Source organism: Dermacentor silvarum, chromosome 1 (assembly GCF_013339745.2).
Source record: "Dermacentor silvarum isolate Dsil-2018 chromosome 1, BIME_Dsil_1.4, whole genome shotgun sequence".
Lineage (NCBI taxonomy): Eukaryota > Metazoa > Arthropoda > Arachnida > Ixodida > Ixodidae > Dermacentor > Dermacentor silvarum.
The window spans coordinates 119,021,480-119,041,884 of record NC_051154.1 but is presented as its reverse complement, the minus strand read 5'-3'; the positions used below and the strand labels follow the sequence as shown (position 1 = coordinate 119,041,884).

The window sequence follows — 20,405 nt, the reverse complement described above, 5'->3', positions numbered from 1 at the left end:
CGTTGTGCTTTGACCTTCTACAGTGTTATGGCTTGAGTTAAATATGTCACAATGCCTGCTACTCTCCAAAATGTGAACAACAAATTTAAGGCACTTTTTGTATAAATGTGTTCTTGTATCCAGAAAATTTTTTCAAAGTTTTTTTTTTTTTTCTCATAATCTATCTATAGGTTCATTGTTTCACCAGGAGACATGGCACCCTTGCCTGCATTGAAGGTGGAAATGGACCCTACGTCCCGTTATTTAGTGCTGTCAGATATTCACAGAAAGGTATGACTACTGCTTTTGAATTTCAGTTCTTGAAAGGGATGGGAAAATTTTTGTAATCAGTTGTGTGCCTTTTCTTGTGTGCAAGTAATTCTGCTGCTTGTGAAAACCTTATCAAACAGAACATAACTGGCTTGCGTTGGCGTCACTGTGGTCACTGTCTTTTAATGAAACCTTAGTGCTCAGAAATGCAGGTACTTAGTATCACTTGTGAATTGGTGTAGCTCTACAAGTAATTTGTGGGGTATTTGTTTTGCATTGTTGATGTGGGGGGAGGTGTGCAATCTGTCTGTAGCTATTCATTTGTTCATCGTGCTTGACACTAATAAATTAGCACTATGTTATCCTTAGGATGCTTATCAGTGTTTTTAGTATTTTTTCTATTTGTTTTTGATTCCAGTTTGGCTGTGCTGTGCTAAGGAAAGACAATTGTTTTGTTAATTCAACCCCCCCCCCCCCCCCCACCTTTTTTTCTTTAGGAAAACCGGATAATTCATACTGACCCTCCGGTCCCAGTGCATCAGACTTACCGTAAAAACCCGCGTATAATACGTTTTTTTTTCTAAATGTTACCATGTAAAATTTCTGCCTCGTGTTATATGCGGATCCCAATGTTTTCAGCGTAAAATTTGCAGTTTCGGGTTCGATTTTCCTCACTGCTATCATCATCAAGACTCGTAGCGGAGTATGCGTCATCTTGCGGTGGCGTCTGTAGGCTGCTGCTGCTTTCAATGGGCGCCATTTTGACCATGCTAAGAATCGGCACGTTCGGTAGTCTATCTCGTACGATGTCTGGACCGCGAAAGTAGTACCCAGCTGCCTTTTAAAGGAAAGTTCTTTTAGCTGCCGAGGCCATTGGAAATTGCGCCGCAGGGCGGCACTTCGGCATCACCGGGGGCAGCGTTCGTGGCTGGGATGACATCCTAGTTTCAACGTTGCAACTGCGGCAGATAAGCGCATTTGGCCTTGGCAGTGCCGTCGCTTTGGTAGCAGTCGCTCCCCTCGCCATCCCTCTCAACTCCCTCGTAGCTCCCCCCACCTTTGACTGGCTCCGTGCGCGCCCGCCGCAGTTCCCGTTGGCGCGGCGCCAACTTAGCCCTTTCCCTGAAGTTTCGTTTTCTGCCGTTGTCGGGAAGTTGGCCAAGGCGTGACGGTGAAACGGCGACCTTGCTGTTTGAGAGTGTAATTGCCGCCGCGCGTTTTTTTTTTTTTTTTTTTTTTCCGTTTTCTTTTTCTCCGCGTGGCGTTGAGGGGTCTATCCTAAGCTTTTGCTCTATGGCGGAGTCGGAGCAATGCCGGTCGGAGGCGCCGCCGCATGATTTGGAGTGCTGCTGAGGGCATTGTCGGTGCGCCGTATGTTCGAATTAACCGTCGCAAATGCTTTCACGTTCGAATTACCGGACGTTTTTGCCCATATCAATACACATAACTTTGACGGGACCACAGCGTCAGTTCGAATTAAGCGTGTTCGTGTTAACGAGATTAGATTCTCAATGATTTCTGTGGGTTTTCCTCGCTCGCATTATATGCGGGTGAAAACTTTTTTTCGTTATTGCTATCCCCAAATAACACCTCGTATTATATGCGGGTCCGTATTATACGTGGGTTTTTACGGTATTTGGCTACACCAGTCAATTGAGAGGACCGAGTAGAGCGTTGAGCCACAAATGTATTACGCAAAGGGTAAAAACAGCAGTAGCGGGGGTGGTGGACGTAATTTTTCATGGCTTCTTAGGGGACACTAAAGGGAACTATTAAGTTAAGCTAAAGTAATAGATTATTGCTCGAGAATGTCTAAGGCATCAATATTATTGCGAAGAGAGCTTTAGTAATTGAGAAATTCAGGTAAATGCAGGACACGATTGGAGACTTCGTCGTGACATTCAGGTGCTGGCCCGATGACGTAGGTTCTCCTCGTTATAATTCTGTCGCTAGTACTCAACCACTGGTAATTAGATGATTGCATTGCATTATAAGACAGAAGAAAATGCTACTTGTCTAGTGCTGTTTGATATTTCGAAAAAATAACTCATTGACCTTACCTTTGACAGCGACGCACGCGGTCGAATTCTTTCGTTCTCACTCGAATCTGCGCTGCCTGCGCTTTCATGTTTCAGTAGTTTGCTTATTCTATAGTGCTGCACTTCTTTTGCTGGCTCGCGAAACTCGCACAAAATGCAAGTAGCAGAGAATGCCATACCATTTGAAGTCTCAGGATGCATGTACTGTCCACAGCATTTGACCAAGAGCAGCTGCAGCGGTGAATCCAATGCTCTGTCCATAGTCGATTTTTGTGTTTTGCTCAAAAAAAAAAAAAATGTGCGGGAAACTTCGCTAAAGCAAACTTCTGGAGAGCACAAAGAACCAAATCCGCTCAATGTGTGCCCATGAGGCACGCATGAGGCAAGCGGTAGTCGGAAAACGTGGCGACATTGTTGGCTGAGCGGGTTGGCTTGCGCTTGACATTGCCTCCCGACTGCGCTCGGGACAAGGAGAGGCCAGCGAGCGAGCTCGCGCCTACGGCAGAGCGTGAAGACTGCACCACGGTGCATTCGTCCGAGAAAAAGGTGCTCGGGACAAAGGTAGGCCTGCGAGCTTATGCGTGCGAGCATCTAAGCGGGGTGGCTCTGATGCGGCACCTTGGGCACTAAACTGTGCTCGGAACAAAGAGAGCCCAGTGAGCAAGTTTGTGCTAGCACCTAAGCTGAGTGGCTCCGGTGCGACACTAGCCTTTGCTTGGGGCAGGGAAAGGCCCACAAACGAACCGGCAGAGTGCTGTGGCTCTGGTGCGGCACATGGCACAGTGATAGATGCTCAGGACAAAGGAAGGCTGGTGAGCGTATTCGTGCCGCCGTCTAAACAGGGTCGCTCCGATGCGGCACACGGGGTACTGTGCTGTGCTCGGGACAAAAAGGGGGCCAGTGAACGGGAACCGCACGTCGGAGGGGCTAGTAGGCACCTGCTCCTCTCGCGTCTCAAACAGTTCAGAAAACACGTAACTGGCGTGGCTATAGGACTAGCGTATACATCCGAGTTGTCGACATCACCTAGGGCGCTCCAAGGAAGGGATCGCTCCCAGTGGCCGAAAGCAGAGAGTCGTGAAGGCGAGCCTACCTCGTGCTACCGGTGTCGTCCGCTTTGAAGGACATTAAGTTTGTAGCCAGGGGGTCTAGCAGGAACGAGGGCCATGAAAGGGCCTGCTCTGATGCCATGCCAAAACCGCGTTGGGCGCCAGTTATGTGGAGATGGGTTTGCACTAGGCTCACCCGACGAGCGTCGGTCAGGAAAGGGCACGACGCTCCTCCACTTCGCAACGCACAAAGGCGCTATGGCAGGGCTCATGGATTCTCCGACACAGCGCAGAGAAGGCTCTGGAGTCAGTTCACCAACAGAGACAGGTTTATTCACCCAAGATACAGCACAATGCGACAGTCACGGCACTTACGGGCAAAGCCTCACCGCAAGACCGATCGAGTACGCACGCCCGCTGCGCTAGGGCTAACCGGGTAGTGGTCCAAGCGCGAGAACGAGGAGTCGCGAGATCAAAAGTCCTTGAAGCAACTCGTTGCGGGCCTGTGAGCATCTGCCGAGGCGCTCAGCGGAAGAAGCTCGGGTGGAGAGGGTGCCCGGGGGCTGCCAATCAGGAGGCTAATCAGGGCGCGTCCCGGTGACGTGTTCTTGCGCGGTAACTCAATCCCGGGGAGGGAGAAACACTGTTTGCGCGGGAAATTAGCTCCGGCGTGCTAGCCGTGTCCGCCATGCTGCTGTTGCGGCGGCGGTTCCCGGAGATAAAGCTAAGCGCAACGTGCGAGCTAGGGGACGAGGCATGGGAAAGCACCTACCTCGATCCAAACAACTTCCTTGATTGATGATGGCAATATGATTTCAGTCTATGCAGTTTAAAGTGTGCTTTCAAAGCCTCTGTGTGAATAGGGTGGTTGCCACCTGTGATAGAGACGATAGTGATTACGGATTCGTCTGCACTGTTTAGGGCGAGCACAGGTTTCATTTGGATTCAGTGTGAGGTGTGCGATTGCAAAGACCGTGGAAGTCGTTGATGGTGAAAAGCAATTCTACTGTGGTCAGTGAGGCTCAAGCTCGCTGGGTACATTGCAATAGATGATTAGTCGCTGGTTGACTCAATGACAACAAAATAATTGGGATGTGGGTCTCATAGTGAAAGAAAAAATAATCTACTTGAGTAAAGATGTCTCTCATGCTGTTGCCACACTGGAAAGTCGCGAGGCCATTGCAAACACTTATCAATTAAAAGAAGGTGGGAATTGCAGTTGCCACACTGATTTTGTCCAAGATAGAAACAATACCAATGGATTTAAGTAGATTAAGGAATGTATCTGTAAGCGTCCCTTTGTTTTCTTGGTGCATTCAATAATTCAGGTAATTCTAACGTTTATTGCAGTCTTGGGAAATCTGAATTAAAGATATAATATTGTATTATGCGACCTTGAATATAAAACAGGGCCCATCCTAACGTGATCTGAAATTTAATCAAGTTCTTCCATTAACATGAGTATGCTGAGCTGTCAGAAAAATACAAGCAATACAAACAAAATATTTGTTAAATGGGTGCATATGCACAGTAGAATAACTTTATCTGTTGAATCTTGCTTGGCTCCTTTTTATCACATGGAGGTGTCTTAACTTCAGAAGAAATCAAGGGTGCTGCGAGTTGAATGCCATACTTTACCCCTTCGCACCCTTATAAAGCACTTGGGGGCGTTGTTAAGCAGGGAGCTACAGGGGAAGAGTGCATTATAGTTTTGCTAATACAGTATGTATGCCGATGGTGTCAGTGTAGTTTGAACTGAGGTTTTGATCTCAATGTGTGCACAGGCAGTGAGTATGCTATGGTAATTGTTGAATTATTGCCCTTGCACCAATAAAACTCATAAAAAAATGTCATATAGTGCACAAGGAGTGCAGTAAAATTTGCTTTGGTTTCTTGCATAAGGTTAAGGCATAGTGATAGTCAGTTTTCTTTCTTAGCTGAATTTGAGCATCAATACTTTAGCTACTATATAGGTGACAGCAAAATTGCAGTCATTAGAATTTTTTAAATGTTTTATGCACATATGATGGACACTGCACATTTGTTTTTGTACATCTGTATTCTTTAAGTATGTCTAATTGATACAATGATGCCTGCCTAAAAGGTTACAATAAGTGCTCCTTTTTCCCATGGGTTTTGTGCAGGTCATGTATGTTGGTCAGGTACAACAAGACACCAAGGCTGAGCTGGTGACCCTTGCTCTGTTTCCAATGGTGTTGCCCGTTCTCAGTTTCACAGTGGTTGAAGCAGTGCGGTGTCGCTTTAAGCCGTCCACTGACACGGAGCATGTTAATCGCCTTGATGCAGGCAAGTTTCATTTTGATACTTTGCTGTGCCTCATGGGATAGAGAAAAAAGATGTACAGCAATAAAAAAGTGGCACTGCTGTTTATCGCAATACAGTATTCGAACTGCAGTATTCAAACATTATCATAGGGCTGTGTGATTATTAAAAATTTCAATTATGATTCTAAGTTTTTGCCAGTGTAGCACTGGCGAGGAGGGTGGGTGGGGGTGAAGATTGAGGGGGTCTCATAGGTTTCTCCCCCCCCCCTCTTTCCTGGCAGCTGTCTTTTTGGGGGGAGCATGCAGAAAAGCATGCATATATACAGTAAAACCTTGTTATAACAAAGTTGAAGGGGGAGCCAGAATTACTTCAATTTGATTGATTTCTATTATTGCGTGCACTACACTTTGAGTCTGATTTGAGCATTTCGAGGGGAATGCGACTTAGTTATATCCATTATTTCATTATATACTTTTTTGTTATGACGAGGGTTCACGGTGTTTGTGTATATACAGTTGAACCCACTTATGACTTATTCTCCTTCTGGGGTTTTACGTTCCAGAACCAGTTTTGATTATGAGGCATGCCGTAGCGGTGGCTTCCAGGTTAATTTTGACCACCTGAGGTTTTTTAACGTGCACTGCAATGCAAGCACACAGGCGTTTTTGCATTTCGCCTCCATGAAATGCGGCCGCCGCGGCCGGGATTCGATCCCGTGACCTCGTGCTCAGGAGCCCTTAGCCACGAATACAGTAAAAGCTCGTTAATTCGGATCATACGGGACCGGGGGAAAATGTCCGAATTATCCGAATGCCAAATTAACGAATGAACAGGAAAAACAACATTAAAATCACATTGGAGAAGCATACCTTTATTTGCTGAAGTATTTTATTATAGTCGTTTGCTTTTTCGCGCAGATTCTGGCTGACATACAATTTTTCTTAACTCTTCGAAGTGGCCAACAGCACGCAAACTATCGGAACTGCTCAGGCAAACGTCCTCCATTATTAAAAGCGCCTCTGAGACTTCTCGTGAGGTGCGATGAGGCGATGTGCTCAAGCAGCTTCACATTTCTCCACTCGGTGGTCACGCTTTCATCAATGCTGGCCTTTTCGCCGCACACACTTCTGAAGACGAGTTCGTGTCTCTCCTGAAACCTCGCGAACCATCCTTCTGACGCTCTGAACGATTCAATGTTCATCATTGCAGCATACTTCTCACCTTGTGCCATGATGAGAGGTCCGCTCAAAGGCAGATGCGAGTTGCGACAGTCAGTAACCCACCGGAGCAAAGCTTCTTCAAGCTGGGGATGAGCTGCGGTTCGCAACAGCTTCCTTGAAGCATGAAACTTCTAGCTTTCGAAGGCTTGAAGAATCTGTTGTTCATTTTTCACGTACGTTCCCAACGTGCTCCTGTTCACGTTGTACTTGGTCATAACGTGCTGTTGCGATTTGCCGTTCTTCAGAGCTTGCAAAATTTCCACTTTAGTCGCCAAGTTCTTGGCTTGGTACTTCTGCCGCTTTGCCGGCATCGCCATCACTGTAGCGCCCGATGGTGGTGGCATGCAAACACGGTCACAAAAAAAAAAGAACTCCACAAGAAGAGATGGTCCGCTAGAAAAGATGGTGCCAACTTGACGACACAAGGGAAAATGGCGTCGAAGGCGATGTGGAGCGAAAAAAGAGTACACCGAAGCTCGGTGATCGCCCCCACTAGTTGATGGCGATGCCTCTCAGGTTTTGAGTCTCACTCCAGTTGTCCCAGCGCTACTTTATCACACTTTTGTGTAGCGGCAGGGGTGAGCATTTGTCCGAATTAAGCGGTGCAGGGCCGAATTCTGACGAATTAATGAAGGTTTGGTCCCATAGACTAACATGCACTTTGGCCGGGACCAATAGAGCTGTCTGAATTTCCGAATTAACGGGTGTCGAATTTACGAGCTTTTACTGTATATCGGTCTTAACAATGAGAAGCGGCTGCTTCGTCAACTTTTGTGTTTTCTATTGTGAAATAACCCACTTACTAGAATGCCCTGATGCCGCATTATCGGTTATATCGATGAAGTCTGGCTTCTGGGTGTCCGTGTCAAAACGTAATGGAATGCTAAATTCTTGAAGAGAAAAGGGGGAAGAGAAATTCGAGCAGCTGCACGATCGGGAGGCTGCACGATCGGAGGCTGCAAAGGTGCGCGAGGCTGCATTGCCAGCCTCGCGCACCTTTTTCCCATCACCCTTCCACCTCTCTGAACACGAATGTGCGGCACCCATAGCTCTACACCGCGCCACCCTTCGAAACACGAATGGACCACGCCAACCCCACTCTCAGCGCTGCTATGGCACTGCTCCCAGATTACTCGCTGGTCCCTCATTCTATGCAGTTCTGCCAACGGAATAAATTGCTCGTGCTCGTCTTTGTCAGCTGTGTCGAAGTTTTCCTGGCCACCTGGTTTCTCAGCCTCGTTTGACTCGTCGCTGAAACGGAAGATGGCTGACCCGGCTGCATATCATCGGCAGTTCACGACGTTGCCTGTCAAAAGAAAGCACGCTGCAATAAATTTAAAATCGAAGTGCTTCTAACCGACAATGCAGTTATGAAGGCACGCGGCCAACACGGTGTTATGTGCGGCGGTAAATCGAGAATAAATGCTTTAAAGGCCAAATGGACACGAACTGTTCTGGCGTTGTCGTTCACGTATGATTTCCGCTTATTACAATGGCGATGCGGACTCCACCGCTTCGTTTCGGTTAGACGGTAGCGCCGTTTTGCTCTCTTGAGGCGCTCCATGCTCGCTGAGCTTCGAGAGTTGTCCTGGGGTGCGATCTTGTACGCGTTCCAAAATGGAACGGAGGCGGTCCGTTCCATCGAGCCGCACATGATTGGTCAACTTAAACCGTGAGCTGCACACGATTGGTCAATTTGAATCGTGACGATCAAATTGACCAATCGTGTGCGGCTCGATGGAACGGACCGCCTCCGTTCCATTTTGGAACGCGTCCAAGATCGCACCCCTAATTAACCAATGCGCAGCCAAATACAGTAGCTGATCGATTTTCCGGACTTCGCGGGGAGTGAAATATAGTCCGAAAAATCTAGCAGTCAGAAAAACCGAACAGTCCAAAAAACTCTCCCCCCCCCCCCCCCCCCTGCCCCAAGAGAAAAAAGTTATTAGGCTTAGAGCAGCAGCTTAAGAAAAATGTCGCAGTTTCGCCCAAAAGGCGGAGCATCGATTGCGATAGCAAATTAATTGACAGCGATACGAAGTAAGGGTGTTAGTTTTATCGGCCGTATAAAGTTGTAATTATGCGCTTACTAACTAAATAAGCACGGTGTCACGCGCGCACAGGTTACATGAACACATCTCGCTCGATGACCGCGGGCAAATTGACCTTCGCGCTGTCTATTCTCTCGCTTCAACGCGAACGTCGAAAAAAGAAGAAAAAAAAAACGGCGCATACGAAGCTAGTGGCACTCGTCGCACGCCCTTTGTACCCATCGCAGATCGCGGGCGCACACTTCGGCCACTTAGCAGATCCCTTTCAAGATACGGTGCCTGCGCGGCAGCTCCGTAGGCAGCAGCCGCAAGAGCTGAATGCAACTTCCCACCGTCTCCGCCGCCTTCTCCCTGTGCCCCACGAGCGAACGAAGTCCGAGCGCGCCTCCGGCCGCCCTCCTCTCTCGCATGACTGAGTATAATTTGCGGTTGCTGGCTGACCCTCGCAAGCTTTCACCCGCACACAGCGTACGGCGCAACCGAAACTTATAAAAGCAAGTGCCGCTTTTTGGCACCTTTTGTCGGCCAAGGAAGAGCGGGCATGGCCTCGGAGACGAGAGGATGCGTGTACCAATCGTGAAGGCTATGCAGGGGGGCACTGGAAGCCAAGCCTGGCTAAGCCAGCGGAAAATCCAACATGGCGGCCTCCAGATCTGGTAGTGTGGCTCGGAGCGAGCGATTTAGTCCGGAAAATCGAACATTGGCACCTAGATTCGTCCGAAAAATCGGCACCTAGATTCGTCCGAAAAATCTATGGGAATGCTGCCGGTACATCTATGAAGTCCGGAATATCCAACAAGTCCGAATTTTTGGAGTCCGAAAAATCTGTCGGCTACTGTGCGTCCAAATTAATGTGGTTTATTTCATTGAAGAACGCATACGCCAGCTGGGACCAGAGCACGAGTCCGAATTGTCCGACTTTCCGAATTAATGGGGGTCGAATTAACATGGTTGTTATGTACACATATATACGAGCTTCACCATTTCACAGTAACCTTGGCTTTAATACCCAGCCGTTTCAATCAGTGGACCGACCTTACTTAGGTATTACAAATAACCGTGAGGCATTGAGAAAGTTAGTTGAAGTATATGAGAAGGTAAGTGTTACTAAGAGCCATTCACAGAATCCAGAGTGAATGGGCTATGCAACTTTTGGTCCAACTGCCCTCATGTCTTGGGTAAAGGCAATCGTGTGTGTGCTTGTGCGAAGTCTAGCTCAGTCATGGCCACTGTAAGAGTGGGAAGTTGGTCTGAGAAGCAGGCAATACAAAATCCTGAACCAAAGCAGGTGTCTTACCTACTCCTTTTCCATCTGCAGCAACTATAGTCAAATCAGGCTGTACAGGAACAGTGCTGCCAATCAAGCGATGCATAAACTGCACTCATTTTGTGCTTTTTTTCTTTGTGTGAATTTACCTTAACAACACAGACATTTTTTTTTTTCTGCCGGTGTTTGACTGATATCATTAGCATCCGTCTTGCATTGTACTTTTTTGGGAACCTGTTTATTGGCCAATAATCAAATTATTTTGGGGTAGTTTCAACGTAGAAGCATGTATGGCATTGCAAATGCTGTAATAATAAATTTCACTTGGCGTTAGTCGTGATATTTGTGGGATGGAGCTATATTCCATGAGTTAACAGGCAAATATCATCTGGATCACAAGTATGTTCTGCTTTGCTCTGTAGTGGGTCTTGCAACTGCCAGCTCTCCAGTGATTCAGATATTGGAAAATATTTCTTGCAATCTATAGCTTTAAAAAACGCCATCATTGCGCTATGGAATACTCACTACAGAGTGAAGCAGCAGTTATGGTATTTGTGTAGTAACTTTATATAACCTCTTATTGTGCTTAGTCTCCTCTTTCATTTTCCATTCTTAACCCCCACATTTACAGCATCTCGTCGCCAAGTGAAGAAGCCTGCACGTAAGGGAATGCTCATAACATGGACCATGCATTCTGCTTGGGCATTTTCATTGTGTGTTTGCATCTTGTTGCTGCGGGTTGTTAATTTGTACTTTTGGTTCGTTTCACCTCAGTAGTTGCAAATAATGTTTGTGTGTGGTACTAACCAAAACAAAAGCTCTCAAATTCTGATGAGCCCTAAATTTATTTCCTCATGCAAATTTAGTATGATGTAATCTGGCAAAGCACTTCGATACAAGCACGTAACACAAGTAAACAAACAGGAGCACTCTACACGAGCGCTGTATTACGTCCTTGTAGCGACGCGCGCTGCCATATTGCATCATTAACCAACTAGCCCACCAGAAACTAAGCATGGTTGTTGATTCTCGCAAGTGTGGACTGAATGACAAGGCATTTTTGTAGCAGCTTCTTCGCATGGTCCTATATATCTGTTTCTGCTTTCACTCCCGCATTTCATGACTAGTTAAAATGACCAGAGGCTTCAATTTAGGTGGGATGCATACCACTGTCTCAACGAAGCTGTCATTTGTCCTGCATTCGTTCTGTAACATGTGAACTTGCCATAGGCCTTCCTATTTGAGAACTCTTTACCGTTCGCGCCAAACACGGTCGACCGGTGTGGTGGCGATGACTGCACGGAGCGGTGCCGATCGTCATGTGATGCACATTCCCACTTTTGTCCGTCGCACAGATTGGCCTTAACGAGCTGATAACCCATAGAAACTACCTGCCATAAAGATGGAAAAACCCTATTGTTTCCTGGGTGAAAACTTGAAAGCAAAACTTTCTAAATAATAGAACATCGCCATTAAGCACAGTATGACCCACTATTAAACTGAAAACCTCATTGGTAGGTAGGATGTCTAAATTTTTTTCCAGCTTCACGGTAAGAGAAAAGCACTTGATTCCATTTGACTTAATTTCTACCGACAGAAAAATATTTTCTAGACTTTCATTTATGAACCGAGTTATCAATGCTGGCATACTAATTTAGTGTGCCCTTTTAATAAGGGTAGAGTATACTATACATCTCGATGCCTAGTTGCCTAAGTTACAGATAGCTGGCTTTGTTCTTGTTACTTAATGTGAGTTGCCTCTTGAGGACATGCAGCACAGTGTTTTTAGCAGCAGAGCTGTTTAAGCTATTGGTTGGGTCGTGGAGTGTTGGCAGAAAACTGCGCCTGGCGATGTCACCGCGTGTTGCCTAGCAACGCTGCCTTGCACAGCCGGTGCTAGGCGTTGCTAGGCGACGCACTTGACGTCATCGCTCTGCGGGGTTACCACCCTCTCCCAGGTTATCCTCGCCATAGCGTGAGGTGCGGCCGGCGTATCTGGCGTTCGTTGGCATGCCCCGGCTGCAGCCGGTGTCGAGATGCAACATGCTGCGTTTTGCGCCAGCCTCCTCGCCCAGAATGGACCGCATCCGCGTCTCATTGAGCAAGATGGGCTGGTGGATAGCCGTGGTTATGGAAGGCACGAAAACCGACCCCTCTATAGTTCAACGTGTGCGCCGTGCCGCTTAGTATCCATCAGCCCATCTTGCTCGACGAGGTGCGGATGCGGTCCATTATGGGTGACGAGGCCGGCGCGAAATGCAGCATGGCATCTCGACGCCACGGCTGCAGCTGGGGCATGCCGACGAATGCCGGATACTTCGGCCACGCCTCGCGCCAGACTATAGAGTGCTGTGCTTTTCACATGCGTGGCGTCCCCGTGCCGAGCACGCTCGCGCATCAACGCTACGTCAGACTGTAAAGTGGCCTTTGCAAGACTGTGCGCCGACCCCGAGTATCGTCCCAATATTGGGGGTCGGCTAAGTTTGTCTAAGAACCAGCCAAGCGAAGTTAAGCAAAGGAAAGAGAAGTTAAAGCTAGAGAAGGCCCACCAGCTTCGCTGTTTGCCCAGTCTTCGCACCACTTAGTGTGCAGCTGCCCCTAATTTTTTTGCACAGAATTTGTAAGCATAAAGTTCGTTTTAAATTTCCTGATTGATTTCCTGATCGGATTGAATATTCAATTTGAAGTCTAGTATTCGGTATTCTCACACCCCTATCTGAAAAAAAAAAAAAAAAGACTGTTGCGTGCCGGGTATATCGCTTTTCATGGGGTTTGATAACTTGTTTGGTGTGGCAGTTCAAAGCTCTTCCATCATATACGCCTTTTGAGCAAAATTGGTCTTTCTCATCGCTGGCTTGCTGTGTGCAAGCAGCAGCTCGCCATCACACTTCTCTATCACTGCTGTGAACCTGCAGGCTTGTGCAGCCAGGCATGGGCTGGTTGTGGCCTTTGAGATTGCACTGGTGCAATCTTCAGGACACACCATTGCTATCTCGGAGGCCACACATAGCTGCGCATTAGATAAGGGTGATGGCGACGGTGAGCTGCTGCTTGCATGCAGGTACATGCGTCGGTGTAAAAGACCTGAGGCACCCACTTCTCTCAGTGCAGCGCGCTGCGCAGGCTGGCGTAGCAAGGCGCTGCCTCTGAGATCGCATTGACACTAGTGCACCATTAGAGGCCACGAATTGGCCGAGCCTAACCGTTGTGGCCAGATTTGCTGGCCTTCTCGTTTACTCACATAGTAGTAGTACTACACTGCTACTACTACTACTACTACTACTACCAGTACTAATACTACTACTACTGCTTCTACTACTACTACTACTACTACTACTACTACTACTACTACTACTACTACTAGTAGCATGGGCATGTGAGAAAGAAACGAAAGAAGGAAGGCTTCGCTTTAAGACAATTTAGTATTTCAGGTTCCACTAAAAACTGGTTTCATCATGTGGCAGGGTTGCTTTTTTTAAGTTGCTCATCTGCTTTACAGAGCCTCAGGAATCGGATGCCCCGGATGACGATCGTAGCTCTGAGAAGCTTCAGGAAGGCACACTGGTGCGCCTGCATTGGATGACCACCAAGTGAGTGTTGTTTCAAGTGATTAATATAGTATATAAATACGAGGAGGCGAAGTGCTGATTTTCTTTTTTTCTTTCTTTCTTTTTTGTTACACCCAATTAAAGCTAACAGACAATGAAGCCAGGGAAAGCATTGGGGAAATTGAACTGTAGAAATAAGAATGAGCAAAATGAAAATGGATGAAAAGATAACTTGCCACATGCGGGAGGAGAACCTACATCTTCAACACTTTGCGCAGGATGCTTTGTCGTTGAGCTACAGAAAAAGGTCAATTCGAATTTTACGGGGACACTTAACAAGTTCGAATAAACCGAAATTCGAACTAACGAAAGTGACTAAGAAAAGGCCACATTTGATGATAAAAAAAAGGCACAGCACCTCTGGGTACATTTATTTGCAAAAAAAGTCCGTAATGGTTTCTTGCTTTTGCCCTCTGAAAGCGATTGCTGCGGCTTTATCTTCCAGAGCTCGAACGAGCCGGAAAGCATAGTCTTCGCCTTCTTTGAAACTGAAGGAAAGCCGGGCGTGATTCAGTCCGTCCATCACCTGTGCCAACGAAGGTTGTACTGGTGTTTCACCAACATCATCTTCATCATTCGCGTCATCGTCCACGGCGGGTTTTTCGTCTTCGCCGAAGACTTGGGCGATGATTTCATCATCGGTCACGGCACCGCAGACCGCCGCACAGCTGTCGACATTCACGTAGTCGCTGAAGTCCACATCGCCGAGCACCTCCCGTACATGAACCGGAGCGCGGACGTCTTCTTCAACTTCATTAGCATCTGTGTTAAGGGCTCCGAAACCCCAGTGCCGGAAACAATTTTCAATTGTTTCTGTGGTAACCTGATTCCAGGCAGGCACAAGCATGTGCAGGGCTGTGAGTAGAGTCACGGTGTCGCTTTTCTCATTATCGGAGCACAGGAGGAACTTCTCGAGAACGTGGCATCTTTAAAAGCTTTTCCAAATTTTTTAAACGCCCTGATCCATAAGCTGAAGAGCCACAGTGGTGTTAGCCGGAAGAAAAACCAGCTCACTGGCTCTCAATTCAATTTCCACCTTGTGTGCCGAGCAGTTGTCGACGAGGAGGAGAATCTGCCTCTGGCCGAGCTCAAATTTTCGGTCGTGTTTCCTCAGCCACTGCTTGAAAAGCTCGCCCGTCATCCAGGCCTTCTTATTTGCTGCATAGTCGGCCGGCAGCGTGCGGATATTAAACATCGAGGTTTCTGTCACAAATAGGGGGAGCTTCTCTGTTCCAGTCATGTTGGCCGCAAGCAACACCGTCACACGCTCTTTGCAACGTTTGCCGCCTGCGCACATGTCCCCCTTGTACGTGATCGTTTTGTCCGGTAAGAGTTTAAGAAACAAGGCGGTCTCGTCGGCATTAAAAATATCGGATGGTGCGTACCTGTTCAGGTGGTCTAGTAGCGCACCATTCCGCCACACTGTGCAGGTTTCTGTGTCTACGGCTTTGGCTTCACCGCACACACTGCGGAAAACGAGGTCGTGTCTGTCCGTGAAGCTGTGAAACCATCCGTCCGAAGCGGCGAAGTCAGAGACGTTCAGACGTTGCGCGAAATCAGCCGCCTTCACTGCGATGATGGGGCCACTCAGTGGGATATCCTGGCTCTGTTTCCACGCGGTACTTTCCACGCGACGACATAGCGGCACGCAAGCAGTGTCGGTCTGCGACGGACGCGTACAGAACAAAAGGGAGCAACGGCACACTCGTAGGCTTAGACGCTGCAAATGTACTGGCGACTGAGAGAATGGCCGATCTCTGGGTTGCCACCGAATGCACAGCTTATCCCGCTGTCCATGACGATGCGGCAGAGCATTTGGGAATAAACGCAAGTGCTGCCCCCTAAAAACACGTGATGATTATAGTGTATGTCGCGCCATCTGTTGCTTAACAGCAGAGACTGCGAGCTGCCTACGGCGACGCGCAGTTCGAATTATCCGTGGCGGGCCGGATGAGCATTCGAAATAACGAGCTTTTCAATACATGGGGCTCTATAGAGCATGGCCGGACTGTGCCACTTAGTTAGAATTATTTGAAAATTCGAATTAACGGGGTGCGAATTAGCGAGCTTTTACTGTACTGCTGTGGCCACCTTTCTTTTCGCTTTCTTGGTTATTTAGGTATGTACTAGATCTAGCCTTGGGAGTGTCAACTAGCACCATTATGGCCACGGGATCCTTTCATCGGCAGACATCACATAATACATGAACTTAGGAGCAGACAGCTGGCCAATCATTCATCCTTGCCTACAGTGTCTGTTGACTTCATGTGGTTTGCTGTATATGCATCATAATGAAAAAAAAAAACACTAAGGTATTAGTTGGCCATTTTTTATATTTATCCTAATCTGAAAAAAAGGTGAATATCATGTTTGCAGCAGGGTGTTCAACCATAATTGAGTCAGAGTCCTTCCATGCTTTTCTGTTCACAAAACTGCCGCCTCAGTTTCATTAGAGCCAGCGCCCGCCGCTAGAGGCGCAACCGTGCATGGGAGGGCATGCGAACGCCGCTACCGCTGTGGTTGTGATGGGCAGCCTCGGTATTCTAGCTTTCTCAACTTCCACAACCGTCGGTTTACTTTCACGTAACTATTTTTAACATTCCACATGCTTAAATAACTGCCTGATTGCGTCTTCTGCCATGATATGAGCGCCCGGGACGAAAAAAAAGTCGCTCATAACATGGAGCTTGCGGCGGTCTCGGACCAAAAAAAAAAAAAATTCTGGGATTTTGAGCCAGAAGGGCGATACGATTATGAGGCACGCCGTAGTGGGGGACTCAGGATTAATTTTGATCACCTGGGACCCTTTAAAATGCACCTAAATTTAAATAAACGGGTGTTTTGCATTTCGCCCCTGTCGAAATGCGTCCGCTGTGCACGTTCGGGCGGTCTCGGTCCATATTTCTTCGTCGTCGCCGTTTGCCTCAACACTTCGGTAGGCTCCGCTGTTTAATATTTGCCTGAAATTGGACACCGCGCATTCGCACAAAGCGCCAGTGGTCCCACTTATCACCAGATGCAAACATATGGGCTGTTGCACCCCCACTCACCCGTAAGTAAGCGCCAACTCTCCGTTGCGCATAGCGCCAGATTGTTCACCGAGCACAGCTGTTCACTTTCTGTTAAACTTTGGGCAGTATCTTATCTGGGAGATCAAAAGTATGAAATTGTTATTGCAAAAGGCTGCTTTTGTAGAATACTTAATGACAATGAAAAGAAAATTGAGCTGCTCCGTGCGCTTCAGATTTCTCTCCAAAACGATGCCATTTCTGAAGGAGATTTAGGTAGGATAAATGCAAGACAAAATTCACTACTAAATGTCTTCGGTGTGGCTTTTAGCAATGGATTAAGGCGAACGTGAAGTGTTAGGTCCTGCACAGTTGAAACTGTATTGTAATTAGGCAATAGCCTTAGCAAGCAGTCGTTTAGACGCGTCAGTAAGCCCAGCACTTATTCACGCTGCTCGTGGTTTCGACGCAGAAATGACGAGACTAGGTATTTTGGATCTTAATGCGCAACTATTTACAGGATGTTAAAATATTGTAATCACCAGTCCCGATATTCTTATCATGGTCGAAAAAAAACAGCTTTATAATTCGATTAAGAAACGAAATAAAACGTGTTGGTGCAAAAACAACATACAAGCACAATCATATATCATGTAAAATAAGCGAAATACAGACAGGACAAAGAGGCACTTGTATCTGGAACGGCACCCCGGCACGCAACACTTGTTCGGCATCGTTGTCCCACCCAGCCATTTCAATTAAACAGTCCAGCAATAGAAAAATAGCGCAGCACATGCACAGAAAGCACCTGATCACTCAGGTCACTTGGTACCGCGCAAGCGTTTCGCTACGCGAACGATGCCCTATGTATGTGGCACAGTGGCGCCGTGTCGCGGCAGCTTTGGGCAGCGTATGAACCTCTCCCATAGCGTGACGGCGGAGTTTCGTGACCAGAAAAAGATGGAAGGACTCTGGTAGAAGTATAGGCAAACTGTGGCTTCACCTGTGCTGGTAAGAAACTGCGGGGGCTGCCACTCCAGCATTTTTTTAAACCTCCTTGGACGAGAGCGATTTATCGCTGTTAATAAAACGAAAAAGAAATACTCCTTAAACGTACATAAACAGCATTTACCAACTTTTACCAAATTTACCAACGTGAAGTGTTAGGACCTGCACAGTTGAAACCAGCTGTATTGTAATTAGGCAATTGCCTTAGCAAGCAGTCTTTTAGAAGCGTCAGTAAGCCCAGCACTTATTCAAGCTGCTCGTGGTTTCCACGCAGAAACAATGAGACTAGGTATTATGGTTCTTAATGCGCAACTATTTACAGGATGTTAAAATGTTGTAATCACCGGCTTATCATGGTCGAAAAATTAAAAGAAACTGCTTTATAATTCGATTAAGAAAAGAAATAAAACGTGTTGGTGCAAAAACAACATACAAGCATGATCATTTATTTATCATGTAAAATAAGTGGAGCGAAATACAAACAGCACAAAGAGGTGTCCGGTGATGAATGTTCCACCATTCACAATGCAAGAAGTTGTTAAAAGCACTGATATAGTAAGCATAAAGATATAATAATCTGATATAATAAGCATAAAGAAAAAAACATCAAATGTGAGAGATATGTATTAAGGGGCAGGAAACAAACACCAGCAAATGAATGGCAATAAATGCACAATGCATAAGATTGTTTCTATAAACAAGAAAGTGTAAAGCATAAGGATTTCATAACACATATCAAAACAACTCTAAAACGAACACAAGTAGCCACATCACAAATACAGCAATTAAAAAAAAAATTGCTGGTTAGAGATACCACCATTCCACTTCTTCAGCTGTTACTTAAACATGCACACACAACTTGCTCAACAAATCATAATGCAAATACAGCTAACAACAGTGTGCTAATAACCTCCTTACTTACAGCTGCTTATATACTTAAAAGTACATGCAATTGAAGAATTGTAGCCCATCAATAGCCTAAAGGACAATGGAAAATAAAACAATGCATATTATTCTGTTGTTAACACTTGCATTTAAAGGAATTCTAATGTTATACATTTCATAGATTGTCGCGGTGAAGGCGCTATTGTTGTGATGTGAACTACGCTACACTAGCATAACACAAATTAAGGTTGCAACAAAGCATGAAACAAATGTGTTCCTGCCGCGGTATGGCCCGCTTCCATTACTCGCGCTGCTCCTTGTTAATAGGCAAACGGAACAACGACACCTTTTCGGTCGTGCCCTTGTACCCGGAACGGCAACCCGGAACGCAACACGTGTTCGGCATCGTTGTCCCACCCCGCCACTTCAACTAAACAGTTCAGCACTCGAAAAATAGCGCAGCACATGCACAGAACGCACCCGATAACTCAGCTCGCCTCGCACTGCGCAAGCGTTTCGGTACGCGAACGATGCCCTCCGATGCGCAGTGGCGCCGCGTCGCGGCAGCTTTGCGCAGCGTATGAACCTCTCCTATAGCGTGACGGCGGAGTTTCATGACCAGAAAAGTATGGAAGGACTCTGATTGAACTGAAAAAAAAAAGTCTAAGTTATTTTTGAATGAACAGAACCAGAACGTTATCCTTTCCCCATCCTCCCACTTCAGAATGAAACAAACGAAAATAGTTGCAATTGAATATTTTCTTCAGAGCTTTTCATCCATGCAAATGCCTCTACTTTAAATTTTGAAGCGGCAGCACCAGTGTAGACCTCAATGTGGCTTCCCAGGATGCAGGCATGTTAATAAATATCTTGTGAGTATTTAAATTTGGTCACCTTCAAATGCTTCCTGCGGAACAAAAAAAAAAAAAAAAGTTCCTGCCGGGGTTGCTTTATCACACTGCTATGTAAATTGAACTATGTACAACAAAAGTAAACTTAAAATTGTGTAAGTGGGCTAAAGTGACCATAAGCAAACACTGCACAGATTTTTAAATATTCAAGTCAGCTGATATGAGGATGTAGTTTTCCAAAATAATGTGAATACTTGCCGTATTTAGCAGCGATGTTTTACAATGAGCATGGAATATCATGTACACAGAAGTACAGGAGGCAAATAGTGTGATGTTTTTTTAATTAAGGGTGTCATGCTCCTTGAGGTGCATAGAGAGCATCCTGCTGGGTTTTGTGGAAGACTCTTAACAAGAAGCATGTCAGAAGCTTCTGGCTTCCCGTGGTCTGCCAGAATCAGCCAGGACGATTTTGGTCTGGCCGCTCTCTGGAAGTTCTCTGGCTAGCAGACGACAAAAAGAGGCGATGAGCGCTCACCTCCATCTTTGTGGGGACTTGACGGATTACAACGCGAGCGATAGCGCGCGCCGCCCCCGACTGGTGTGCTTTTGGACTCGCGTACTTCTCGGAGCGATTCCCGATGTCGGCGTGGTGTGTGGATTGCTGATTGCATTACTTCTAGCGTTATCTTACTAGGATTCTAACGCACCATTCCGCCTTGCGAGGTGGTGCCGTACGAGTGGCGGCGAACCATTTCAAGCTTTCTTTTGTTTGTGTTCCGTGAATGCTTCTTCTCGGACGTGAGCAGCGCGCTGCGCTATCATGCTTGCATGGTATCTTCATCGTGTTCCGTGCAAGTTGTAGACGCTCATTCCCGCACATTGCG

The 20,405-nt window shown here is 46.8% G+C and overlaps 1 protein-coding gene across 5 annotated transcripts in view; it reads left to right on the top strand.

Moving 5' to 3' along the window:
* The window catches only part of LOC119435914 (enhancer of mRNA-decapping protein 4-like), a 149,986-nt gene that overhangs the window by 65,338 nt on the left and 64,243 nt on the right, over positions 1-20,405 (top strand). For 4 of the 5 annotated variants that reach the window (XM_049660879.1, XM_049660881.1, XM_049660878.1 and 1 more), the window contains 4 exons: positions 171-270; positions 5,482-5,644; positions 10,793-10,822; positions 13,661-13,751. In XM_049660879.1, the coding sequence (XP_049516836.1) occupies positions 171-270; positions 5,482-5,644; positions 10,793-10,822; positions 13,661-13,751 (384 nt within the window). The remainder of the gene's footprint in view (positions 1-170; positions 271-5,481; positions 5,645-10,792; positions 10,823-13,660; positions 13,752-20,405) is intronic. The other variant, XM_037702609.2, reaches the window with a different exon arrangement.